The sequence below is a fragment of the Anabas testudineus genome, chromosome 1 (assembly GCF_900324465.2).
Source record: "Anabas testudineus chromosome 1, fAnaTes1.2, whole genome shotgun sequence".
NCBI lineage: Eukaryota > Metazoa > Chordata > Actinopteri > Anabantiformes > Anabantidae > Anabas > Anabas testudineus.
In genome coordinates, this window is record NC_046610.1 from 20,440,612 (window position 1) to 20,468,253 (window position 27,642).

Below are 27,642 nucleotides of genomic sequence, written 5' to 3' on the forward strand. Positions count from 1 at the left end.
AATCTCTAGTTATTATTTGAACAATCAGTCTCACAGGACACACCTAGGTAATGGTTACATGTTCCAATTGTTTTCAACACTTACATCTTTTGTCATTGGATACAAAAGGTCCTATATTCAATGTTTTCATTCATGTTAGAGCTCATGTTAGATTCTTTTTATGTGTGGTAAAACTTCCTTTATATTTCATTATGTTAACATTGGAAATATCACGAATGTGCACGTGTGGTGACATCAGCTCTCTAACAGCTGTGTCACGAAACTCCACTAATGCCCCAAGTGATGGCACATAAAGAATGTGAGAGCAGAGATGCGCCGTCAGCTCGTGCCACCCATGTGCGCCAGTCTTATGTTTTGAAGAGCAAAACTTTGCCAAACCTCTTTGTGTCACCGTCACTATTTTGCTGTCTGCTTTTTTTTTTTAAACTTCATTTAGGAATGACAAAAGTCACTGAAGTCACTGAAGCTTTACATTGGCTTTCAAAGGTGTGTTGACAATAGCATGTTTTCATTGAAACTCACAGCTTTTCTCTCAGACAGCCCAAAAATGTTCACTGTTAACAGGCAACAGGAAGCAGAAGACTGCTGTTCATAATTTTGTAGTTTTCATAGACTTAGAGAATCTGTCCCAAGAAATGTTGAAGCTGTTCTGATGTTGGCTTCCCGTAACCTTTCTCCAACACTTTATCTTCGCTTTATCCTCTAGATCTTTTCCCACCGTGGACCGTGATAAGATATTTGGTTTCTGGTACCTTCACCATCTCTGATATCCTGACATCATACAACCATCACCCTCCACCCCCTCCCTCAATGCAGTGACATCTCCATTGTCCCCCTCCCTTCCTGCCCCCCGCCCCTGCTCTCTAACTGAAGTGTGGCGGGAATGAGTGATGAGCCAGTGTTTGGGTTAACGACAGGGACGGGGTGTTAAACCTGAAGTGTTTAATTAACCCCACAATGGGCCTGCCTGTCAGCCAGCGCCCATTCTCTCTTGATGGAGACCTCAGCTCACACACACACACACACACTCTCTCAAACACACATATACGCACGCACGCACACACAGAAAATCAGAAGCAAGTGTGCGCACTCATACAAATTCACATGAACGCACTCAGGCACATAGGCCCTCGGAGACACACGTAATGGCAGGTGCACACACACAGACACACATATATAATCGCACACACCAGCCTGCGAGGGGAGAGGACAAGGGGAGGGGAGTAAAGTGATAATGCTCCGCCACAAACGCAAGATTGCTTTTTTTTCTCCCTCTCCTTCTCTAAAGTCCATTTTCTGGGTCACTGCATTGCATTCATTACTGTCTTTGAAGACATTGGGCTGGGAAGGAATAATGCTTCCCTTTCACTCGTACTGAGAGAGTAGAGAGTTGTGAGCACTGGAGTCAGGGCCAGAGGCCTGGGAGGGAGGAGAGGAGGGCGGGGTAGCAGTAATATGTGACATCTTTATCTAGTTTTAATTTCAGTCATAAATATTGAATGCTTTATTTGCTCATCTGCAGCTGCCTCCACTCAGTCAGTGTTTGTGTCGCCTGTCTTTTTTTCTGCTCTGCCAGCACACGCCATGTTTCTTATGTTCTAGCTCGGGGCCACAGCAATAGGATTAGGTAACGATTTTTCCATTTTCAAATGAAGTCCAAAATGGACTTTAGCCGAATGAAACACTAAAAATCCAGCCTTTAGATCCCCTCCAGATTGAATGAATATGAATGAACCATGATTTAAAATAATCTTGTCCCAGATCTACATCAGCAGACAGGAAGAAGAGGCTATCGGCCGCTCTCTGAGACGGTGACACTGATATAGCGAGCATTATGGGAGTCATCTCATCCCCTGTGTGAATCAATAGGTGCCATATGACAGTGGCTCACCCATCAAGTGGCGCGGTGACTTGGGGTGCTGCTGGAAATTTGCTTAAAGCCTATACCAATTAACTTCAACATGACAGATTCAGGCAGCCAATGAGTGAGCGTTTTGCATTCTGCCGCCTGCCCGACTCTGTGGGTACAGAAGGGAAACCTCAGCTGTTAGACGGATGGTGGGCGGCTTTTGTGTGTGTTCCTGCATGCACACAAGCATCAACCCTTTGCGCGTGCATGCCAAGACGAGGTGTGTGTGTGTGTGTGTGTGTGTGTGTGTGTGGGAAGGGAGGTGGTGGTGAGGGGAGTAAATCTGCAGTGATTCAGGCCCTGCTCTCGCTCCTTAATGATGATGTCAATCTGTGAAAATGCACGCACACATTGGAGCTGTCAGGGCCTCATCAATCAGAGAGGGGTTTGTCAAAGGAGCCCAGGCCCAGATTAACGAGGCGGGGACAATGATGGCGGCCCATTTGCATAGAAAATTACCCTCATCTTTAGGAAAGTGATAGCACCAAGGAACAGAAGCTGACAATAGGGATGTTAGGGGCGTTGTTGCAGCGGTTATTGAGAAAAGAAAGTACTTTGATCTCTGTTTTTTTTTTTTTAATTTAACTTGACTGTAGGAACCCAATTAAAAAACCTGATTGCAATGCATTTCATGACATTTATCCATGAACACATACAACAAACTCTGTCTTACATTTGAGCTGTGATAAATGGATTTAATAGGCTTGATCAAGGCAAGTAAACTAAGGTGCTCTTGCACATCTCACTACTCCACGCTCCAACGTCCCCACAGAGGTACAACACCAGCACAGTATATCCCCCCCTTCTGTCCTTTTGCTTTCCTGCCCAAATGAGACAGTGATGAATCAAGTGGGTTTAAGCTCCATTTTTATGAACTCCTCCAAGAATACATGCCGAGTCCATCTTTGGCTGCAGCTCTAGCGAGTTCTCCTCCCTCCCAGCTCGCTCCATTGTCAGGCAGAGGAGACAATGGTTAAAGCTACATATTAACTCAGCCTGTTGTTCACAGCCATTCGGTCCTGATGCCATCTGGCTCAATTGGCTCCACTCACTCTGACAGACAGGACAGTAAGGGTCAGGTCACCTGCAGGGACAGGCCAGAGTACAATATAGTATAATGGTTGCTTTCTAGATTGTGAGTGTATTCATTTGTGTGTGTGTGTGTGTGTGAAAGAGTGTATCAAAGGGGAATTGTTTCTTGTTAATTATGTAGAGAGCATGTGTGGTGTGGGAACTGGGATTCAAAGACAGTTTGTGGGTCTCAAAATGTGTGTGCATGGGTTCATCGGTGTGTGTTTGGGCAAGTTTGCACCTGTGTGACTGAAGAAAGTGAGTGTTCGCAGTTTGCGTCATTGTGTTTGTCCTTTCACCACCAGAAGTGAAAGTGTTTGCAAGGTTTAATGCGTGTATTTGTGTGTGTGTGTGTGTGTGTGTGTGTGTGGTGGCAGGGGGCCTTCCTCACTGAGCGAGAGCAGGACAGTTAAGGTGTCACCGCCATGATGGAGAGGGTCCTCCTTCACAGGAGGCCAGCAGCTGCCAGGTTTTCAGCAGCTTGTGCCGGAGATTCCACATAAGCAAGTGGTCAGAGGTTTGGCTAATGTGTGAAGAAAAGGCCGAGAACCACAAGATTTACAGCGGAGGTCAGAGGTTGGAGGTCAAAGTGTGGAAGGTCACAAGGTGCACTCTCTCTCTCTCTCACTCTCTCTCGCACACACACACACAAACATGAGCAGCTCAGGAAGCTAACGCAGCTCACTCCCCACAGGAATTTCCAGTCTCGATGAATTGTATCCTTAAATATTAGAACTAACTAGTGCTAACTAATTTCTTATCTTAGAACATGTAGTAGTTTTACTTTCTCACATTTTCAGATATCGTAGGGATTATCCAGAGTAAACCAAGTGTTGTTTACGGAAAGACATGTTGTTTTTTTATTCAATGAACACAGCATTCAAATTTTCACCTCTGTGAAACGCTGGTGGTCTTGGTGTTGCCAGAGATTTAGACATTATTATTTTACACATGTGGTTTCTCTAGGAGTCTAAAGACTCCCCACATCATCACCAGACTATTTAAAAGTTTTGTAAAATCATCTCTAAAATAAAGTGTAGGATGTAGACACCACCTAATTAAAAGTCCCCAGAATTCGAGAACAGATTACAGATGTCACCGTCCTCAACAGTGGATGTTAGATTTTAACACAGCTGTGTGTTTTTATATAGACTGTGTTGCCTTTGAAAACCAAAACCAAAGACGTCCCCTTCCATTATTTAAACATTTGTACCCGTTTTGAAGAAAACTTAGAGTAGATGGTTGAATCTTTTTTTTTTTTCTGTTTCCAAGTTGACCTTTAAATCTTCTTTGAGAAAAGTATCTCCACAAACTGTATTTAACACCAGAGCATAAATAAATAGCGTCATTAATCACCTCTAGATCAGAGTAGACACTTCAACACCCTGACAGTCGACTTGGCTTCCCCCCTTATTACACTGTCATGGACCAATAAGCACCAGTGCCAGCACCACTCCACCAATCAAACATCTGGCATCTGTAGGTCGTTAGGGATGACGACGAATCAGATCCCTCACTCACTCAGAGGAGGAGGAGTGGGCTCAATGCCCGGACCCTCCTAATCTTACCAATGGGAATGCAGCACTCCTTGTAATCCAATTAAAGAAGCGTACACAGTTTGTTAGACACTGTGTGTTAATGTAAGCACTGCCCAATATACTCTGGGCTGGTAACAGCATGGCTGGGGATACACTTTGGTCTGTGGAACAGAGCAGTAGTATACAGCTGGAGGGGCTGCTGTGCTAATATCAGGATCAGCAGATTTCCATGGTATTTGCTTTGGCCTTTTGGAGTCTCATTTGTACCATCTCAAATCATGCTTGTGAATATAGCGAGGGGGGGCTACGGCAATCAGAATGATAATACTGCTGACCTTTGGTTGTTCTTCTTCAGGCCTGATGACAACAGAGGTTTTAAGAGATCGAGAATGAGAAAAATCAGCCCAACTAGTCACTTAACAACAGTGTGTTGTGTAAATTATCAAGATAGAAGAATGGCTGCACACAACAAAAAAACCGAGTGGGCTAGTGTCTTGATTGTGTGCTCTCATTGTTATTCATCCCACTTTTCACTCTGTGAGAGTAAACCCGTGCATCTTAATTGCATTTTCTAAGCAGCATTTAATAACGGTAGATGTGTACCATTTGCAGTCATTGCAGATGTAAAAATGAGTGTGTTTTCTCACACTGGCACCTCCCATTGCCTCGGATTCGGCTGCTGCGTGTGAACACGCTGCATCTGACACTGAAGAACTTAATCATATCTTCCTTTTTCTCTTTCCCAGATGCACCGAATTGAACTTAATTAGATGCTACATCACCTCAGCGAGGAGCTGCATGGCAAATCTTATTAAGAAAAAGCAGTGTGTTTCTCCAACGCTTGCTGATTCCTTTACATCTTGGCGTCTGTGGGAGAAAACCCCGCCGAGGCATATTCTCCAGCCCCTGTAACTAATGACGGCATTGCCCAGATCTGACAGTGAGCTGTGTCTGTATATTGTGCTTAATATCATAATAATAATGAGAGCAAATTAGAACAATCAATTTCCATGGCTGGTTGTTGATTGGAGGAGGAGGCAGAAGTGACAGGGGGTGATCCATCATCCTCGGCCAGTCACATTAAGGAGAACGCTGTGGAGCAGGTGGGCTGGGCTGGGGGCCAGCCGCAACCAATGAGAACAGGAGGGAGGGAAGGGGAGAGATCCATTACACCCAAATCAAGTGCTAATGTAGCTGTGAAGTGGGTAAAACACAGAGCAGAGGAGGTAAGAGAGGAGAGAGAGGATGATGCTGAGACTTCAAGTGGGCTCTTGAGTGTTTCTGTGTGTGTGTGTGTGTGTGTGTGTGTGTGTGTGTGTGCCAGTTTGTCTTAGTGTCCTTTAGCTTGAACCACTCATAGTCTAAACCAAAGCTTGCACATATTACACGGTGTCCTGGCCCTTTTTTCAGTCACCCTGCCATCATGAACTGAAGCTCACATCCCACAAGGGGTCACTAAAATCCCACGTCCCTACGATCCTCCAGAGCTCTCTCAGATGTTCATCAGCACAATGAAGCAGTTATCACAGGATCATGTGCTAATTGCAACCACAGGCCTTAATGCAGAATCTTAATACCCATGTGAAAAATTGCAATTGTGCAAATGTAAAATTTTCTGCCATTAAGTGCTGACCTCCCTTCAAACACAGAAAGATAATTACAGTCGTTATTAAGAAAATAATTAGCATGGAATTGAGGTTAGGTGGATGACAGTCACTCCACTCGGTTTTCAAATGTATAAACTGTACAAAATGACTTTACACAGATATACGCTCCATGTCCCTGACACACATCAAGGATCACATCCAGCCCCCATCGGTTGTTTGGGGTGTTACTCGACCACAGGCCGAACTCCTCAGTTTTAGAAATAGTAAAAAACGCAACATTGAGTACATTTCCGCCTTTTATCAGCTCATGTTGGAGTCTTTCCCTCTAATGCTATTTCTGCTAAACGACGGCATGGGGTGAGTATATTAGATTTCATCAGCAGCCATCAATCATGACTGCACTTAACACGATCAGCTCCCTGGTTTATTCAGAGCGAACAATGGGGGACAGGCACGTCCTGCCTGCAACAGAGTAAATGAGGAATTTAAATACTGCACAAGAGACTACGGCGGCTCAGAGGGGGCTGACTGATTAAAGGCCACAATATCTGCTTTTCTAGGCAGATGATCTGTCAACTCGATGCAAGAGGAGGTTTATTGAAATAATGGGCTGCTAATATGAGGTTATTCTGCTCGTGCAGTACACACACAGAGGCTGGTGAGGACGCTCACTGTGGCAAAATGTCTTTGCAATGCATGTGCACACACAAAATAGAGATGCACACAAAGTATAATAGTCACACAGAGACACGCAAGTGCACACACACACACACACAAGCACAGCATCCCCCACTGTCTGGTATTGATGGGTAATTTATCAAATGACATCTCATTCACTGTAGAGAGGGAATTAAATCATGTAGTTCCAGATCCTGGTTATGAGATGTCCTCCTTGTAAATCATGTTCATTTCTTTTCACACCTTTTTATTTGCCAACATGCAAATCTCTCAGCTAATCGCCATGCTAATGAGCAGCAAAAGCAGTACGGAAAAGTTGAGATTCCTGTGGGAAACTTTGGGTGCACAAAGGGAATAAACTCTATTTGTTGCTCTTGAGCAGAGAAACGACTGCTCATACGCTGGATAACAGAAGGTTACAGAGGAGCAGACGTGTATCTCCCAAAATACAGTAGTGCACTGTGAGGACCTGTGTATCAGCAGCAAGCTGAAGGGTAGATTCAACTGCTGTGAGGTAAAAACAAACTAAAGATACATGTTTAAAGTATCAGTACAGTATAGAGTTTGCAGCTTGTCATGCTGCTCCGTAGTAGCTGAACATCTATTAATGCAGCGTTAAGAGAGGAATAAAAGACAAATCTGTCATTTGACTCAGTTGAAATGGTAAAAAAAACACATTAACAGCAAACAGACAGGTGCAGGAGCTCAACTGTTCACGTTTGAGATTTAATCCCACATACACATACATATGATCCCAGAAAGGGACGGGCTGTTCATTTCTCTGGTTTATTGAGATGTTTGTAATATTTTAGTTCCTCTGTTTTATAAGACATTAACTTGGTAAGCTACTGAAACGTTACCTTATTGGCTGTTGATAAAAAACTTCTAGATTCTCTACTTTTCTACTTCTGCACTCTCGGCCCCGCGAGCTGGGCCCTGATTCACAGATACATAATTCATTTTTACACAATCAGCATGATGCCACAAACATTTCACAGAAATAGAAGTCACATGACACAAGCTATGTATTAGTGTGGAGTTGATTCGTTGTCTTAAAGGTAGACGAGCACAGGTTCACAGGTTGTGTATGGGAGGATCCGGCGGGCAGCAGGGACGAGAATTTTGATGGAGCAACATCAAGGAGATGAAATGTTACCAGAGAGAGAGCAGAGAGCTACAGTCTGTATCTTGACTTTCTGCGTCTGCTTGTTTGTACTGTGGACAGATTCATGAAACTTTTGTCATTTGTCTTCAGTCAAATGGAAAACTGTAAAAATTGTACATGTTGTGAGCTTCATCCCACAAGAGGTCAAAAAAACAAACTGTGAACAATACTGTGACTAAAGCCCACGAAGAGGCGACCAAACAGCAAGCCCCAAGACAAAATATGTCCAACCTCGAAGAGTGAAGGTAGAGGTCTGGACGCATCTAGTGTTTGTGTTTGGGTTTAATTGTGCTGCAATAAATGGTGTATGGAATAAAAGGCCACAGAAACAGATAAGAAATAAAGCAACATCACAGCTTGATAAGGCTGTCTCGACTTGAGTCACAACTTCTAGTTTTACAGTTTGAAAGACTTCTCTTAAATTAAACAGATTTGGCCACTGGCATGCTGGAGGGCCGTTGGATGCTCATCGCACACACACCCGACTGATGAGTTAGATCACGTTGGCCATGATGTTTGACTTGAGATTGTAAAATTGTGACAACACAACTTCAACACTGGAACACTTCACAATATGTAGTTTCTTCTGCTGTCACTGATTTGTAGATGTTTGTTCCAGTTTTGTTAGGGATGTTTAAATCCACAGTGGCTGATAAGATAAAAAATATTCTCATTCTCATGATTTATTTTGGAAAAAGCAAGTGACAAAGCCGTCAGTACAGGAATGCTGTCTACTGAGGAAGATCATGTGATACAATCTAGAAAGCTCAACAGCAGATCTCTCAATTCTTGATTTGCCACATTAATTAAACAGTTTGTTTCCTTTACTTTATTTAGTGCATTTATAGAATAAAACGCACACAGGTCATTAGTGAGATCGTTCACTTCCTCACAAGAAGAAGGTGCCACTCCTGCACCCCTTTGGTCTGCGCAGTGCCACTGATGTTTACAAATCCAGAAAACCCCTCTGGACACACTGTGTCACAGGATGTACATTAAGCTGTGCGCTTTAGGGCGAACGATGAACCCTTCACTCATGTGATCGCTGGCGGACCAGAGAAGACTGGGACGGGCCTGAGCTCCCGTGCGTAATTGGAGTTCAGGAGTTGGAGAAGCCCGTCGACACGACCCGCCTCCTCTCTGACACACGAGCATGGGTGGAAAGTACAAATGAGGAGGTGCGGGGAGAAGAGTTTTAGAAAGTTGTGCACATTTGCTGCTTCTTCTCTTAAACAAGCTCAAGATCACAAACGGGAATAATTCTTCATGACTTAAATGGCGGAACAGCTGTTACTGGAGGACGGTGCAGTAACCAGCGCGGTGAGTCTGACAGATGAGGGAACTTTCTAGGGGGTTTGATGCAACGAAAGCTCGACAGGCCTAATTGTCACATAAGAAATGACGTCATCCAGACGTGGCCTTGAATTTTAACACTCAGACAGTGCAGATCAATGTGCACGGTGCAAAGAAAACATCCAAATGTGGTTCAACATCACTGATTCTACCTCTGAATTCCTGGATGCTGACTTGAAGTCTGACTGTGACATTTCACTCTTGAGTACAGTAGGGTGGCCAAATGCACACATCAAAAACAGGATTTATTTCAATGAATCCATTTAAACTCAATCCAAAAGAAGCACACAGAACACTAAGATGAAAAGTAAAATGTAAAAGACCACAAGTGTTTGAGCAAAGGGATGCAGCATGTGAAGAGCTGCACATCTGACAGATAATCAGCTTAAATTGAATGCTCACTGACCACCATTGTCTGCTACGAGCTGCTTTCACGTGCAGCCGTCTAACTCTCTCCATCAAGCCATTTCTAGCTAAATTAGGTTTCTTTAAGGAATCTATGCAGTTATTGTTCAGTCTGGAGCAGAGGCTTCCTGCTCTCTCTGTTCTAACACACCGACATCAGGAGCCTCTTCTGACTTCAAATATGCTCCAGTGTATAAGATTATGTTTGGATATGATGGGATCAAACTGACTAGAAGTGGTTATGGGATTATTGTTCAATCATTTGTGCTGCTACCAGCTTCCCTTACACTCCATCCAAAGGTGTGGATGTTCAAAACACATTAATCCCACTGACCTTCAGTCTTGGAGGTCAGCTAATCTCAGTGTGCTGGAATTTAGGATGGCAGCCAAGAGGGTAGCTCCAGGCCATTCCTAATGAAAATACAGTAGACGGCAGAGGGGGGCTCATGTGACTGTGGATATGTAGGTGGTCAAGAGACTAGCTGATTATTGGCATTTATGTAACTGTGAGCGGCCCTCCACTCCACAATGACATTTTAGTTGTTATCGATTTTTGCTCAAACTGCTACATGTTCAGTTACATTAAATCTGTGTTGGACAACACGAGATTAGTTCAAATTATTCATAGTAATTCACGCAAAGATGAATGTGTTCACGAGCTGGGATTTGGCTGGCTCGTTTCGCTTCTTCTGATTCAGTCGTGTCCTGCTCAGTACATTTTAAGTTCTTGCATAGTCTTCATTTTCATTCATCTTCATTTAATAATCTTAACTGTGTTCAATAGTCGCTACTTTAAACAGTTTGCCCAGAAAATAGGCTGAATGAAAAAGTGCTGTAGAAGTGTTTACCTAAATGCATATTATGAGGAAAAGCTCACTGAATATGTTCCACACAGCGTCGAGTACCTAATACACTAGTAGTTCACTCTATGTGTGCTCTAACTTCAGGTTGGACCTCAGGGATTTTTACATTTGTTTAATTTTTTTCCAGGCCACTGGACCTTTAACTGTGTTGTTTTTCCTCACTTGTTTCCCCCTTGAATTTTGCCTCAGCATCTTACAAAGTCACTGGTGGCAGTAGCGTTCCTGGCCTCGTTCGGCAGCTCCATGCTCTATGGTTACAATCTGGCAGTCGTCAACTCTCCTGCACAGGTTCGTGTCGCTTCCGTCTTCAACATAATCATGATGCTGTTGTCATCACTGACCTGATCATTCAACTTTCTGTTTTTATAAAGTTCACACATATAATACAGTAAAGATCAGATAGTGTTTCATCACATGGAGTCATGTGGGCTTGTGTATCAGATCTAGAACCTGTGGTGAGTCGGATGATGTGATTGATCCATGCTGTCTATCCATCATGTCCTCTGGTGTAATGGTTGATTTTCTGCGGTGCAGTGACTAAGCAGTGAACCGTCGCTGTTCTGTGATAGTGTAATGCGCTACATGAAAGAAAACGTACTGCTTTGTGCCCCACTCAGCACATGATGTCTCACTTTTAGATGTCCCGATCTCTCTTTCGCTTTAACAACTGAGCTTGATTCAGGAAACAATTAAATCTGGAAGCAGTAGAGCTACATTTAGTGTGGCAGCAACAGAAAGGTTCAAATTTAAATGATATGCTTTTATGGTAAATGATCTTTCTTGTATAGCTAAAGTCATATGACACTGTGCCGTGTTAGCTCTGTCCTCTAACTTCCAGTTGTTTTGTGTCACACAGTCTGAAACTGTTACTAACAGGGTGAAGTAAAACCTTTAAGCATGGGCCACGTGACTTAATGCTCTCTGTGGGATCCCTGCTGTGTATCATCTGACACCATTTATGCCTGTGTGCTCTAAATCAAATTGTAGTTCCTGCATTAGCTCTTAGTTGGTCTCCAGAAAGATTTGTTAACATGTTTTCATAGTAAATCTACTATGTAAGGAGCCATGACCTGCCTTTGGTTTCCCCTTTGACTGTGGAGGCTCAGTGCACTTCCTGTCTACTCTGAACACAACATCCCTTCATCAAGACTAACGTTGGCATCTGCATGTGTGGCACTGTGGGAAAATAACATCTTACAATATTAAGTAACTGAGATGATGATGTTACGTTTTATGGCCACCATTTTAATGCCCCGGCTCTATAAGAGTGATGGCGTGTATAAATTAAATGTAACATTTCTTCTTTTTACAGTTTTATGTATATAAGTGAATTCCTTCTTGTAACATAAACTTAAAATAAACTTTCTTTCTTCCACCAGTACATCAGAGATTTCTACAATGAGACTATTATTGAAAGTTACGGCTGGATTCCAGATGACGACTTTCTCACTGTCCTGTACTCCTTCACTGTGTCCGTCTTTGCTATTGGTGGGATGACTGGAGCCCTTCTGGTGGGCAAACTCGTAACCAGTTATGGACGGTTAGTGCGTGAGGGATGATTTTTGTGTGTAACACATCCTCAATGCATGTTTATGATTAAACATCTTGAGCCTGTGCCCAGACACCTTATTGATTAAAAGAGTAAAATGTGCTTCCAAACAGGAAAGGGACTGTGGTGAGATCCACCTTGCTGGTGTTTCTAGGAGGAGCTCTTATGGGCTTCAGCAGAGCCTGCAGGATGCCTGCTATGGTCATCTTCGGACGCTTCATCACAGGAATACACTCAGGTAGGTCTGTCAGAGTCCTTGATGACCAAAAAGATTTCTTAAGTTGGTAGTATTTTGACACATGATGGAAATAAACTTTGATTGTTTTCAGTTGTATTTGATTTACAGCATTCATGGTGATTGTTGCATAGTTTAGACCATTGTAATCAATGGATATTTTCAGGTATCTCTCTCAGTGTGGTGCCCATGTACCTTGGTGAGATCGCTCCCAAGAATCTGCGAGGCTTCCTGGGCCTCATTCCCAGCATCCACATTTGTCTTGGAGTCTTCATCGCTCAGATCCTGGGGCTCCATGAACTCCTGGGAAAGGTATCTGCATTCTGCACAGGTCAACTCGCATGTGGTGTGCTTGGGCTTGGTTTTACGGAAAAGACATTAGAGATTAGAAATTAGCACCAGCTAGTCCTCCTCAAGTCTAGTCTAAAGTCAGTCCTGTCCTCTAGTCGACAGTGCAGTAGTCCTAATCTTGCTGCAAGCTGAATGTTTGTGATTCAAAACCGAGCATCAGCTCAAAGGCACATTGCAGCCCTAAAAATAGACTTTAATATCCAGTACTGAGTGCAACATCTCAGGTGTATTTCTGATGCTTGAGTCTCCCCTCAGATCCGAGTTTAAAACCATGGACACCAGTGTACTGCTGTAAACGCTGTGGATTCACTGTGGATTCACATACAGTATATCACGTGAATCGTCCTCCCATTGCTATTTTTTTCTTCCTGTGCGTAATGATCAGATGATGCTCCTTCCATCTCCTCACTTACTGTAATGTCCCTTAGACTAGAAGGAAAAATGCGTTAGTAAAACAGCTGCAAAAGAAAAGAAACAACACTAAAACAGGCACTCTCTCTTCCACTTTCTTCTTACATCTTGTTTTATACATATTATAGATGATGGCTGGAACAGTAAAAGCTGCCGATTGGTACTTTTAGCAAGGTATCAGTAAGCTGTCATGTTTCTTTTTTCCACACAGGAAGAGCACTGGCCTTTGCTCTTGTCCCTTGTGGTCTGTCCCACCATGATCCAGCTGCTGCTGTTGCCATGGTTCCCAGAGAGTCCACGATTCCTGTTGATAGAGAAGGGAGATGTGTCTGCCACCATTACAGGTTAGAGAGTGGATTTCTGCTTTCCTACATATGGAGTATGAAGTGAAGACTATGTATGCAAAGATCAGGAAATAAAATTGCGTCTTTATGTTTTGTTTATATTTACTATCATGTCCTAAAAGCGTTCCTCTCTGCCCTCTAGCCTTAAAGTGGTACCGAACCAAAGGAAACATCCAGGCAGAGGTTGAGGAGATGCAGGAAGAGCAACGCTCTTTGTCCTCCATCCAGACCATCTCTGTCTGGGGCCTGCTCACTGACTGCTGCGTCCGCTGGCAGGTCATTACTGTTGCGGTGGTCAACATCGGTATGCAGTTGTCTGGCATTGATGCGGTGAGTGGAATGGCACAGTGACCCCAACAGCTTTACTGTCTTTGTGTGGGTGTGTGCTCACATTTTAGATGCACGGAGAATGTGCAGTTATTATATCAAAGTGAAAGCTCATATTGTTACAGTTCCCAGCTGCACTCCCCCCATCTACATCTCTTCCTGTCCATACATCACAGTCCCGCATGCAGCCACTGAATGCCTAAGCAGGGGGCAACAGGACTATGCCTCATTATCTTCTGGTCCTCTCCCTCATTGTTACCTCACATAAGAAGGTTCACACACAGAGTCAAAGACATCATCAAACCCATTGCTCCATGTGAATGGAGGCTCTAGGTTTGCTCGCACGCATACTAGGACCATTTCACAGCAGGGGTACACCCCACCGAGTCTCGCTTTTCCAACTGTTCCAGACAGGAACACCGGGAAGCTTCAAGAACTCATGCGTCCAAGCTCTGTGTGCAATCAATCTGCGACACAAAATGCAACATTAGGTGTTTTAAGAGAGATAAAGTGGAAATGTGCATGTTTATTCATGATGGGTATACAAACTATGTCTAGTGCACAAAAATAAATAATAGCCCAGTATTTACATATGTCTGTTTTTCCACATTGTCAAAAAAGGTTTGAATAGTTATAATAGCAAGTGAACATCGAATTTCAGGATCAAGTTTTTAATGGAATAACAAGACTAACGTATGGCTTTACTTAATCAGAATAATTCTCCAGTGAAGAAAAAATCTAAACCATGAGCCAAAAGATCAAAACTATTTTGTTCCCAAGTCTTTTTGCTTAATTGGGATCTGAATATTGCCATCAGACTCAGACACACGCAGAAGATAATGTCCATTTTAGTGATTCCATCTAAGTGATATGTTCGTTTCCAACTGCGAGTTAGTTTCAAGTAGCTTGTACAACAAAAAGTGGAACCACAAAGCACCGACTTCATTCTGACTTGTGGCTATATTTCAGCTTCAGCTCACGTCACTCTGAGAACGGTAAATGAGTTAAATTAAGTCTTTGGGGTTGAGATGACGATGAGTTAAAAAAACTCCGACTAGTCTGTTCTGACAGGCGTCGAGTGTCCTTGTGGTGCCGTCCTCTAGCTGTGTAATTGGGAGAAGACCTTGTTGTAGAGTGAGATGCACCACAGGGACTACATCAGTCAGCTGGTCCAGGAACAACTTGGGCTTGACCTGAAAGAGCTGGAGGAAGCCTCAGAGGAAAATATAGGAGGGCTTCTCTGTTTACCTTACTGACACCATGAGACTTACCTAGACGGTTAGACAAAGATAAAATGACGAACATAGACTTTTCTAAAAAGTCTATGAAAGAAATTCATTCACAATAAATCCTACTTTTAAAAAATTGTTTGTGCATGTTTTCTGGTTATATAGGTGTGTGTCCGCATACTTAAGTGCTGTAATGCTGATGAAATGCTTTATGTATGGTTACTAAATCAACAAGACAGCGTTTAACGGTACCGATCACGATCTTGTCCACACCTCATCAAAGATGGATGTTGCATCAGCAAAGTGTGATTAATGAGAATACACAAATTAATTTCTAGGGGAGTGCTTGTCAGGAGTCCATATTGATGAAGCGCTGTATCTCAAATGCATGAGTGATGGTTGGCCTGATGATAATGATCACTGTGATGAATCACGTGAAGGCATCAAAAAAGCAGAGCCACTTCTCAGCTTCTTAAGAGAGAGAGAGAAAAAAAAGACAAACTTTAAGTTTCAAAACATCAGAGTGAATGTGTGTGAATCTCTCTGCGATGTGACGTATCTCTCATATCAATAAACATCATGTCCGTGTCGATTCCAGATCTGGTTCTACACAAATGACATATTCAAGAACGCAGGAATCCCAGACCTTCAGATTCAGTACACGACAGTGGGAACTGGTGCCATTGAAGTCATCTCTGGGTTGGTGGGGGTGAGTAGACGTGATCGCACCTTAATCATTGTAGGATGACTTTCTAATACTTCCTTTCAAATTACACTGTTTTTCTATCTTATCTGTTAGTTAAGGGGCAGGTTATTTGTCAAACTACAAGAATCAATGAAAATTAAAAATACAAAGCATTAAAATGTGACAACGTCCGGTTCTCTGTTTTGTCTTGTACAAACTTAGATTTAGAAGTTTAGAAACTTTAGTCACTGAATTAAAAAAAATCATTACTATAAAGATTATTGATCATGAAGACAATTGATAGTTTCACCTATAATTAGTACAGTATATCATGTGTTAGAATAAATGTTAATATATGTTCTAAGTTAATTAAATATCATCTCAAGCTTAAAAAAATATGTTGAACACCTTTCTACAGAAGTTAATTAGATTGTGACTGGCATTATTTTAATTCTAGCTGAACTGATTTTAGGATTAATCAGCCATGTACGAATGAAGGACTATGTTTAGATGGTGGTTACTAGTTCAGGTAATTAGTATGTAGCACTGATCTATTCTCTATACAGACAGTATTCCTTTAAAAATGCACGATGATGTTGAAACTTTCACTGACCTCGTCATCAGTGCTTTTACCTTATTTATTTGTGTATCGGGGACAGCACATATTGATGCCTGTATTTCATGCGTTGTCTGTGGTTCACCACCAGAAGAGGAAACAGGCTGAAGATCAGAGGATAAAAAGTCAGCTTGTCTCTAGATGATGACTCATGCATGCAGCCAGCCGATCACAACAGTTGCTGCCTCTTTTGTCCACCTTGCAGTGTTTCACCATCGAGCGTCTGGGCAGAAGACCTCTGATGATTGGTGGCTTCCTCTTCATGGCGCTCTGCTGTGCTGGGATCACAGTGTCTGCCCTCCTCCAGGTACAGTGTCAGCCAGTGTCCTGCTGGTATAGGGAGATATTACACCAACTTGCTGATGGTGGTGTAAGGCACAGAGTGGAGAGTTTTAATTAGGGAAAAGACATATTTCCATAATTTACATAAAACATGATCTGTATCTAAAAGTCTACGTATACACTGCTTCTTTGTTTTGTTTGTCTGTTTGGTTTTTGCATAAAACTGTCTAAAGTGTACGACTATTATTAGATAAAAGTGATCTTCAGGCATCTGAGTGTTTGAAAAATACTTAAATATCAGCACAAACAACAGATCAACTATGAAGAATATATGAAAGGAGTCATACCAATATCACATGATACTAATTATGCTGCTACATGTGTTAACATCTAATCAAAGTAATGAAAGACTGTGGAAAGTGATTATGAACGTTTACAACTCCTAACTCATGTTTGACCACTCACAGACGCAGCTGTCCTTCATGCGCTACGTCAGCGTGGGATGCGTTGTCGGGATTATTGCTGGTTTCTGCATAGGTCCAGGTAAACCCACACCTCTCTGTGCATCTGAAAACTCCTAATTCAGTGTGCACACACTTACTTTATGTTTGGGCGGTCCTGTGTGTAAGGTAACACTGCTCCCTGCTGGACATTTCCACAGTGGCACCACATTTAAAAACCAAAGAAAAAAAAAAAGCTGCATCTCTCCCTCCTTGATCCTCCTCTGCCTGTGAAGAGATATTGTATTTCATTAGTCTTGTAAATTAAGAAAACCTAACTGCCACACTACATCCATTCCCACAGCCATTCGTACACCGGATGAGTTGAGTGGAGTGAATTAAGACGCAAGAGTTTACAACGTTGGGCACCACGTTGAGTGGACCTGAGAGGATGATGAATTGGGACGAATCTGGTTTTCATAACGTCATCCGTCAAAGCGGCAAAATCTATACCTCGGCACGCGGACGAGGATTTCTGTTGCTGCAATTAGACTTTTAATGGCTCATTGTTCATAAGCTAGCCGTGATGAATATGGTTTCTTTCAGATGAAACCTTGCATGCACAATGACCCCCTCCCCTCCTCCCCCCCATACGTACCACAGATGTTGACAAATGGCCTGGTTATTGATTTGACGATATTAAACCTTCCTCTATGCAATTATCATGCACAGTTAATGAGAACATCATTCGGAAAGCTCATCATTAGAGCTTTTACTAATGCATATTTCTCCTTCATAGCTTTCACTTCTAACCATGAAGAATTACAGGTTTAACGCTAAGACAGTGCCTCATATATCCAACATATCAAACTAATGAATTGCATAAATCCTAGCTACGCTCTTCTGCGTCTTTTCAATCAGATTTGGAGTTTTGCCAACTTGACTAACATCTTCCCGTCTTGTCAATCTATAATCACTGAGTAATAATGAACACATAATGAAGTACATGCAGGAAAAACAGTGCGATATAATAGCACTGGGGCTTGAGGAGAGTTTATCATTTGTTATATTATGTTCTGTTTATTTTGAATGACTGCCAAAGAATAGTCCTGAGCGAGCATATTGATGAACTAATTGACGAATGAAGACCCTGATAGTGATTTCACGGCACTCAATGGGTTCATACAGTTGTACTGAGTGATTAAATGTGATTTGTATTACGACGGCTTGACAGGATGCCTCGTTAGATCCAAACAATAGATGAATTTCAAGTTTTGCGGTGTCTGTTGAAACAGTATAGATGTGTTTTGTCTCCTCTGTGTAGCTGGCGTTCCTTTCCTGATCACTGCGGAGCTTTTTAAGCAGTCCCACAGACCTGCTGCCTACACCGTGGCCGGCTGCCTCAACTGGTTGTCCAACTTTACCATCGGCTTCGTCTTTCCATTCCTAGAGGTACGTCCTGTTGTGGACATGACTGTGGACATATGGGTTTGAAAGGTTTTGTTTATTTGAATGTAGTTGGGGATGTTCTGTTAATGTGTTGTGTCACACACACACGCCCTGTAATCACTTGGGCTGTCTGGCTTAGTTTGAATGGAGGTGACTCTCCAAATACCAATAAAATTACCAATTAAAATTACAACCTTGCAGTGTCTCACTGCCCTCTGTGTTGTTCCAGGTGAATAGGCCCAAAGGACAATGAGGTGTCTTTTGGAAAGTGGTTGTGTGAACTAGTGATGATGTCACATCTTCACTCCACACTTATCACGCCCAAAATAATTCACACTAATGAAATTATTATTGCATCTATAAGTAAATAATTAAAGTCACCTGTAGCTTTGTTCACTGTGAGTTTTGTCCGTTTTTTGGCAAATGTGCTGAACTGTTTTCTGTATCGAGATGCATGAGTTAATACACTCAACACTGCATCAGTTGGTTTAAGTACCAGTATCTCATGACACCACTATTGTAAACACACATGGGGCCACAAACCTAAATACACAGGTTCTCAGTGAGAGATTTGGTCCTTAGCTCTTTTAATTTCACAGAAATTGTGTACTGCTAGGGGCTGTATTTTGTACTTAGGGTAAGTCCAACAGTTTGTCCTTTCGTCATGTTTTTGTGCTAAGCTAAGCCAAAGAGTCTGTCCGAGACTATCTGTGTAGGGAAAATGATGCTTTCAGAGTAACTGGATAGCAAGAGGAAATAAAGCCCTGTCATAAGATTTAATATTTAACCTTTGCAAAAAAACAAAACAAAGAAACAACAGCTTTAAAGCTGCATTACTCAGTATTTTTAAATTGGTAATGGTTCAAATGACTATGTGTAATTTGAAAGATGTTGCATGAAGTAAATATAATGCAGCCCTGCAGTTTTTCTCGGGCTTTACACCACATTTCAGTGTCTTTGCCCAGTTTTGGTTTGCTCTCTCAATCTCATCAAACTTGTAGGACGATTATCACAGCACAGCTCCCGCTCCACAGCTTTCCTTGGACAATTTACACTAGAAAAGCAGACCTATATTTGTTTTCTTTGATCAAGAATTTGTATTGTTTTAACAAAGATTATGTGTGTGTGTGTGTGTGTGTGTCCTGAACCACAGCTTTCTACAGGTCCTTTCTGTTACTTGATCTTCTGTGTGATCTGCTCCGGCGTGGCCGTCTACACTTTCTTCATCATTCCCGAGACCAAGAACAAAACCTTTATGGAGATCAGCCAGATGTTTGCTGCCAAGAACAACGTCCTAAAAGAAGAGCTGCCTCCCAATTGTCACCTGAAATTGGGTTTGATGAACGGCTATGGAACGCTCGGCCAGCGTGAAATAAAATAAGAACACAAGTGGAGGTGGACCAACAAGATCAGAGGATAGAAATCAGTGATGTTTCCTCTCTTAATTTGTGATGACTGAAGTATCTGTATCAGTGGCCACAGAGATCAGCTGCTTCCTGTGAAAAGGACCACGGCACACATTCCCAGTTGTAACACTGCATTCCTAGTCAAAGTGGAGCTTCTGTGCGTCATGTGAGATAGAAGTCATGCGGTCATGTGTTTCAAATTAACCATCAGTGACATTTTAATCCGTTTCTCTGCATCTTACAACAGTTTTTACGGGAGCTCACTTAGTTTCTCACGGTGCTCTGAGAAGTTTTAATCTCGGTTAGTTTCACTTCTTTTAAACACATCCCATGATCGCTTTACTTCAAGCTTGTTTGACCCATTTCTTTATTTGTGTGCTGCATTCGAGCTAAACACTGCTTTGCTCATAATCAGAAACAAATTTCATAAACATTATTTCAGGTTTACCCTACTGTGCCATCAAATCCAAAGCAGCACTTCTGAGCTACCACAACACTTGAGTCTCTTTTATTACTTTGTGCCAAACCCTAACATTACATGTGCCTTGTTCTGAGATTTATTTTCTCACTGTGAGTGTTTTATAAAACAGGTGTAAGCGAAACATCTTTGGTTTGCCAGGTTGTAATAAATCATGTGGCTGGTGTTTTTTTTTTTTTGACAATTTTTGACATTAAACCAGTTCTAATTATAAATGATGCTAAAGCAGTATACATAGTTTATAACAGTGGAGTAGACGACATGTGATCTAGATATGAACAAATCATTTTCTGAGTGAAAGTCTTACTAAGAGAGGTTGTGAACATCTTCTGATATTTTAGTCATTCACGTCAAACTGTGTAGTGTGATCACGGTGTGAGGAGGCTTTAGTGAGGTGTTGTACCGTATCTCCGTTCTCTGAATGTGTAAAATTGTCATGATCACGACTGCAGCGCCACAGCTCCAGAGTTGCAAATTTGCTAAACCATGTGATGTGCTATGGCAAATCTGGGAGTCATGCAGTATGTTGAAGGATGGGAAGTGGTGCTCCTCTCGCTCTTATCTCTTTCCACTGCCTTTAGGCTGGCTGATCCATCTGTCAGCCCCTGCAGAAGGGCCCTGCAAACCCCCGACTGAGGTAGAATGGATAAATGTTGTCAGATCCCAGCTTGTCCCGATGCCACAGAAGGAGGGAGAAAGACGGAGAGGATGGGTTAGTGTGAGAGACATCAGCATATCATATCTGGATTGTTGGGTGGTGCGGTAGATTTAAGTTTCACAGCACTTTGAGACATGGTTTCCTGCCGCGGAGATAGGGAAAAAGGTGAGGCAAGCTTGGTTGATGGAAGGTCAACCTTTGAAGTTGTTGATTTCCTGCTGAATGACTAATGGACAGAAGAGCTTGAGTCTTGAGAGAGGACCACAAACAGGGGCTGTGTGGCTGTTCATATGTAACGTCACTCCCAAACAAAAGGCTCCTTGCCACGGGGACTACAGTATATTTCTGTGGATAATGCCACAGCATTGTGCACATGTGAAAACACACACACTGGCACGCAGGCTCACTCCGCCTCTGGCAGACAGAAGCTATAAATCAAACAAATAGCATCACAGCCTGGTGAAGGAAGCATTCCAACAGATAAAATGCTCTCCCACACAACAAAGCCACACTCACTGCGTAATTAATTGCAACAAATTACCTCTTCCTCTCCCTGTCGGCCCCCACCTCGCCTCTTTTACGGCACTGACAAGAGCGCTGCACGCTCCTGCGGGCGCGCGTTTTGCGTATGTGCGTGTGCGCACGCAGCGCAGACTCCATCGTTACGCACACACACACACACACACACACACACACACACACACTCGCACACTCGGCCTGCACCCTTCATAAGTGCTTTAATGTGGCTTATTGCAGTGTGCGGTCCCCTTAGCCGTGGAAATATTCGCTTGACGGATGTGCTTTGTCGCCGGCGCTCCCCGGCGGAGGGCGGCTGTCAGGGAGGAGATGATAACATTAACAGGGAGGCAAGGCGATGACAAATGCCTGTTATCAGCGAACGAGGCCGGTGACAAATCGAACGGCAGCGCCCAGGCAGCCCCGGCGCGGCGTAATAAAAAAGAAGATGGATGGCACACCCAGGCAGGGCCCGCGTTAATGCGATTTCCACTGCTCTCCCTGACTCCCAATTAAGGCTGGGGGGAGGAGGGGTGGTAGGGAGGATGAGAAAGAGAGAGAGCGGGAGAGGGAGGGAGCTGCGGAGCGCAGGAGAGAGGAGAGAAGACAAAGATTGTGTGTCTTGCGAGTGTTAGACGGAGAGTGGCTGTAATGAGAGCAGGGAAGACTGAAGTGGAGCTGAGAGGAGAGGAGGGTATGGGGTGAGGTATCCTCGATGTAATGGCATAAGAAGAGGACAGATGTCACTAAGCGTGAAGCGAGTGACAGGAACAAAGTGGAGGAAGCACAACAGAACATGCAGCTTTAATTGTCTGCAGAGCCCATCTGCTCCCTCCTCCTCCTCCATCTCTCTTTTACTCACATCTCAATCAGGGCCTCTCCTTACTTATAGGTTATAAAGTGTCTGGGTGAATTCTGGCTTGGACAGGTTGAAGCTCCTGGATCACTTCTACATGCACCTGTGGTCTTCTGTTGGCTCAGGACTCAAGGGCTGCTCCCTAAATCAGCTCTTATAAAAACAGGGCTGACAGACAGCCTATGGCTTATAGGCAGACAGAGCTATAGAGATGAGCAACGACTCTGTCCACGCTGACTGTTCCAACTCATCCTGTTCAAGGACCCAGATGTTATCTCTTTGCTAAAAGGATCAGTGCAGGATATTGAGAAATTGCCTCAGGATGAGGGGGCATCTGTGCCGAATACCCAAGAGCTGCTGTTTTGTCACTCTGACAGTGGTTTATAAAAGGCTGAGAAAGCTCAGAAGGCTGCAGGAGCAGGAGGCCATATATCTCCCGCTATTACATCCAGGCTAGGAAGAGAGGGTTGAAATGACAAAGAAATATAGCCCCAGCTCAAAGGGAGAAAAAGAACAGGGTCTAAAGAGGGACGGCTGAGTCTCCTCAGGAGCCTGCAGGGGCTGTGCTCCAAATCGGAGACAGATGCACAGCAGTCCCAGACACTAACCCTCTGCCATACTGCAGGCACACAGAGGTGAAAAGGAAAAGATATGTGGTTTAGAGTGGGAAGTCCTTAGAGAGAACAGCCTCTCTGTGCCTTTGCTGATATTAGTCTGAAAGAACAAGGAAAAATTAGAGCCCTGCAGGGGAAGTAGCAGGAGGAATAGAGGGGGGTGGGGGGTCTAAAGTCTAAACTCGACGAGGATCCCTGCATCATTAAGTTGTCAAGTGGACGGGAGGCGCCGAAATATGACTTGGAGTTATTGCCAGGGCCGGGGCTGATGATATAAGAATTACAGTACATGGATCATAGCCGGATCGATAGGTAGACAAAGTCATTATGGAGGGGCTAGAGTTCAATGCCTCCCTGGGGCGCCGAGCGGGGGACATAGGGCTTTTATTTATCACCATGGCAATGTGTAACACACACAACACACAGGTGGGTAGCTGTGTAGTTATATTTTGCTTGTTGCTCTTATTTCCAAAGCTATCCATTGCAGCTGTATTGATTGTTTGAGTCATTTGTGGGTGCAGCAATGGATCTCTGCATATGTGTCCTGACCCGGCATTTGTCTGTGCTTGTCAGCACGTTGGCGCCCTGTGAAGGATGTCCATACATATGTGTGTTTACAGGTAAGCTAAATGTCTTGGTGCGTGCACATCACTCAGCAGTGAACATTTGTCCTTCTTTGCTCTCTGTCTTTGCAGCGGGGCAAAGCAGAGGGATGGGGAGCACAGGCAGGGCAGCATCGATTCTCTCTGTGCTGAGAGAAATTAGGCATGAAATTAAAGCTCCCATCAAAGGCCAGAGCCGGCACTGTCACCCTATCCGGCACTATTCACACACGCCCAGGAGATGATGATGATGTCTCCATCACAGTGATGATAACAGGACACATAGACGACAGAGAGGGAGACAGAGGTAGAGAAAGAGAGTCTCTCCCCTCCATCCACGGTGCCACTGACCTGCCATCATTTATACTGCCAGGGCCCAAGTGCAAGGTTAGCGCCAGCCTGAGCCCCCATAAATCACTGCTCTGCTGGACGGAGAGAGGCCGGGGTCGACGCCTCTTACAGCCAACCTCTGCTGATGAGAGAGTATTTATAGATCAGCAAGGAGAGATGGGAGGGAGGGAGGAAGACGCAGGATGTGTGTCTGTGCAGGAATACACATACGATGGAAAATATGTATCCAGATGCCTTCAAGTCCACCTGTACAGACTGGAGATTTAGCTTTAGTACATGAGCCAAGGTGTCTCACTGCAGTGGAGTCCTTTAGCACAGAGCCCTTGTAGAGTTGTGAGGAACCGGGGAGACAGTAGGGGGAGCCAATTAACTACATATCAGACCACTAGTGTTGGGTTTGCTGCTTTTCTCAGGCAGACACACTGTGACTCGATAAAAGCAACTAAATAGCTTCTCACTTTAGTGACAACACAGCCAAAAAAGTGGACACGAGACAGCAAAGTCAGGTTTCATCAAAAAGATCCAAAGTTCAAAACCTACTTATCAAATCCACAGCTTTAAACCCACACTTCATTTTTCTCCAGTCACATTCTGTTGTGCACTGTCCTTGCCAAGGACAGTGTTTTGACAGCGGTACAGTGGGTCCTGCATGGTGCTGTAATGACCAGTGGCCAAACACTGTCCAGGCTAAACACTGGTTATGGTCAACCACAAGATGACTGGGTGTCCCTCGGTCACACTTTTTTCCCTTCAGCCCTTTGCATGCTGCTGGTTTGATGCACGGTGTTGCACCTCTCGAGCAAAAATAAACTGTGGTCCGCTGCCAGATTTTGAAGAAAAAATTACTTAAAAAGGTGTTTTTAAGGATTCCTGCGGATCCTGTTTGCAGCGAGAGGGATGGGGATGTTGACTTGAAGGTTTTGGTGGATCTCTGAAAATTCACACTGACCTTGTTAAATGTGAATGTAAATAATTGTGAAGTGAATTTCATGTGCAGTGTGAATAGTACAGTACAGAACAATAGCCTGCAGGTCAGGAAATCACGTCATTATGTTATCCTAGTTTTTAGCAGAGGATTGTGTAGTTTTTCAAAGCTACTACAGTACATTTATATGACAACGGCAGTAACTTTTTAAATAACGCTAAACAATTAGTAGTAATTTATTAATGCCCTTGGGGAAGCTCTTCTGGTATCCTTCTTAAGAAACCAGGGGTTTGGGGTTTAGTGTCTTGACCGGGGGACAAAAGATGCAAGGAATTAAAAAGGGTTTTTTTAGGTAACTATCCAACCTGACTGGTCGACTTTGACCCCTAAAGATTAGCTGTGAGGATGGGATTCAAACCCACGCATGTAAAGCACAGTGGATTAGCAGTCCATCACCTTAACCACTCGGTCACCTCATCATAAATCAAACGCAATATCAGCTCAGCATGTTGCGTTGCTGCAGATGAACTTAGCTGACGTCAACAATAGGAATATTTTCACAGAGCTGTTTTCAGATTAAGACAAAGTCAGTCGTGCAAATGTCTCTAAATTCAGTTCTCATCTCAGGTTGTGGGCATTAGTGCTGAAAGAACTGCTATAATTGATCACTTATTCTTGTAGTATGGGGTCACTCCATAAAAAAAATACATGTCTTCAGCTGTGATGAGATAATTGTAAAAGGGCTATCTAATGACCAGGTGGCCTTTTTAAATCAGAGACTCGATTAAGGGACAGTTTGGATGTTAACTGACTGGGTAACTAGCAGAGTGTTTTCTTATAAGTTGTTTTGTAATGTCAGGGGTTTCAATGGAGGAAACTTACAAAAGCCCCTTTTTATTTCCCATTACCCTTTTTAAAAGCTACACTGTCAGTATGGCGTTAGTTCAAACAGCCAATGAAGGGGTGGCTAAGCCGGGTTCTCAACAGCCACTGTCCTGCTTGTTCTCCAAATGTCTCTGCCCTACAAACTGCTAATGACCTGGATTAGGTGTGTTCAGTCAATATGAAGCTGCAAGTGCAGGGATAGTTGGAGTATATAGTCCCCTGTGGCAATCTTAATCCACAACGCACTGATCAGACTTTTAACTGTCATCTAACCAGAACTCAAATATATGTCAATTGAATAGTGTAATGCTTATTATAATTATTATTTTCAGTGGACATAAACTGTGATATCGCCCTGTCTCCCATTACAATCTACCCACTCAAACACCCACCCCTCAGGACATGAAGGTCAGCGTGGCAGATAGGAAGGGTGTTTGATCGATAAGCACCACCCTCCCCTCAGCTCACTGACAGCTTCTGTCAAGTGTCCGGCAGGACTCATATCAAATAGATCAACCCTTTACCCTCCATCCCGCCCCCCCCCCCCCCCAGCTTTAAGGGAGAACTGTCACTAGCTGCCACTGTCACATACCAGTCAGGTGCTTTCAACGCACTGATAATGTGCCAAAGAATTTCACCAGGACTGTTGTCCCAACTGTAAAGGGAATGTGTGTGTGTGTGTGTGTGTGTGTGTGTGTGTGTGTGTGTGTGTGTGGGTGGGTGGGTGGGTGTGTTGGCAGGAGAGGGGAGGGGAGGTGCTGAAAGCTGTCCTGTGTTATGTGTGCCCTTTCTGACCCAAGTGGGAAAATATCATTTAGATGAATAGTGATGGACTATATTACATTTTGATTTTCTGGTGTTTGATACAGTTTATGTTGATGAAAGTGCTAAAAAAAAGTAAAAACTCTTGATCACAACCTGCAAGAAATCATCAAATGTGGAAACAAATCAAGCATTAGAGATTAGTTATGAGTCTGGAAACTGATGCTTCCTGTTTTTCGCTTCTTTTCTTTTCTTTTTCTTTTTCATGAGCTACTTGTTAAAAGAGACCTGCTACAGAATATCAGAGGTGCTTCTCAGTGACCCACATCACAGATGTTGGAGGTGGAAGACCCCTTTGTGTGAAGTCTGAGAAAACTGTGTTTGTGTATCCTACAGCCGCCATACGGCCTGCATTCTTAGGTGCTGAACACATCGACGACTGTGTCCTTAAACTGAGACGCAGCAAACCAGGCCGCAGGCTCGCAGTGTTGGTGTTTGTGTGTCTTAGAGGAGGGGGGTCGAAGGGGTGACAAGGAGATAGTGTCGCTGATTGACACGTGAAGAGCGACTAAAAAATGCTCCCCTTTGGAATGCGACAGTCTCCCAGCGTCCCATGTTGCGTCCGACGGTTAAATTGTTAAAAGCATTCCAGGCAGTTGGGGTGAGGGTGAAAAGAGGGTGAAAGGAGAAGGGCTGGTGCTAAAAGAGGAGTTTGTTTACCCCTAAACAGCCCTGCTATATATTCATCTACAAAAGATCAAGGTGGAGAACCAGACAGGGGCGAATTTAATGAAAGGTTCACAGATTATTTCACAGTGTCAAGTTACTGACGTTTCAAAAATCCTATCTTCCATTAGGTCCCATCTTCTCTCTTCTCTCCCGACATTTTGCAGTTTAACAGGGGACACGGGTTCAAAGAAGGCCTGGTGGTCCACCTTCCCAAACCCACCCACTGAGGTAGGTAAGGTGGTGGTGGTCGCGCTATGAGGAGAGGTCCTTTTGGAACGGCAGGTTAAACCGACCACACGACAGGGGCAAAAGGTCCCCGCTTACAAGCTCTAATTGGTTCCACAGGCTTCAGA

General features: G+C 43.6%; 1 protein-coding gene across 1 annotated transcript; it reads left to right on the forward strand.

The window, feature by feature from the left end:
• The first annotated feature begins 9,243 nt into the window (after window positions 1–9,243).
• slc2a15b (solute carrier family 2 member 15b) lies at window positions 9,244–19,888 on the forward strand. Its single transcript, XM_026360316.1, has 12 exons — window positions 9,244–9,288; window positions 10,779–10,877; window positions 11,969–12,129; window positions 12,252–12,376; window positions 12,540–12,685; window positions 13,347–13,479; window positions 13,622–13,809; window positions 15,634–15,744; window positions 16,542–16,643; window positions 17,086–17,161; window positions 18,383–18,510; window positions 19,661–19,888. Exons 1-12 carry the CDS (start codon window positions 9,244–9,246, stop codon window positions 19,886–19,888), a joined length of 1,542 nt encoding a protein of 513 aa, XP_026216101.1.
• Window positions 19,889–27,642: the final 7,754 nt, after the last annotated feature.

Bases quoted from the DNA above. Each gene is read 5' to 3' on its own strand.
- slc2a15b (XM_026360316.1), top strand. From the start codon at position 9,244: ATGGCGGAACAGCTGTTACTGGAGGACGGTGCAGTAACCAGCGCG. The intron at 9,289-10,778 runs GTGAGTCTGACA...ATTTTGCCTCAG, and splicing joins ACGGTGCAGTAACCAGCGCG to CATCTTACAAAGTCACTGGT. The intron at 15,745-16,541 runs GTGAGTAGACGT...TCCACCTTGCAG, and splicing joins TCATCTCTGGGTTGGTGGGG to TGTTTCACCATCGAGCGTCT.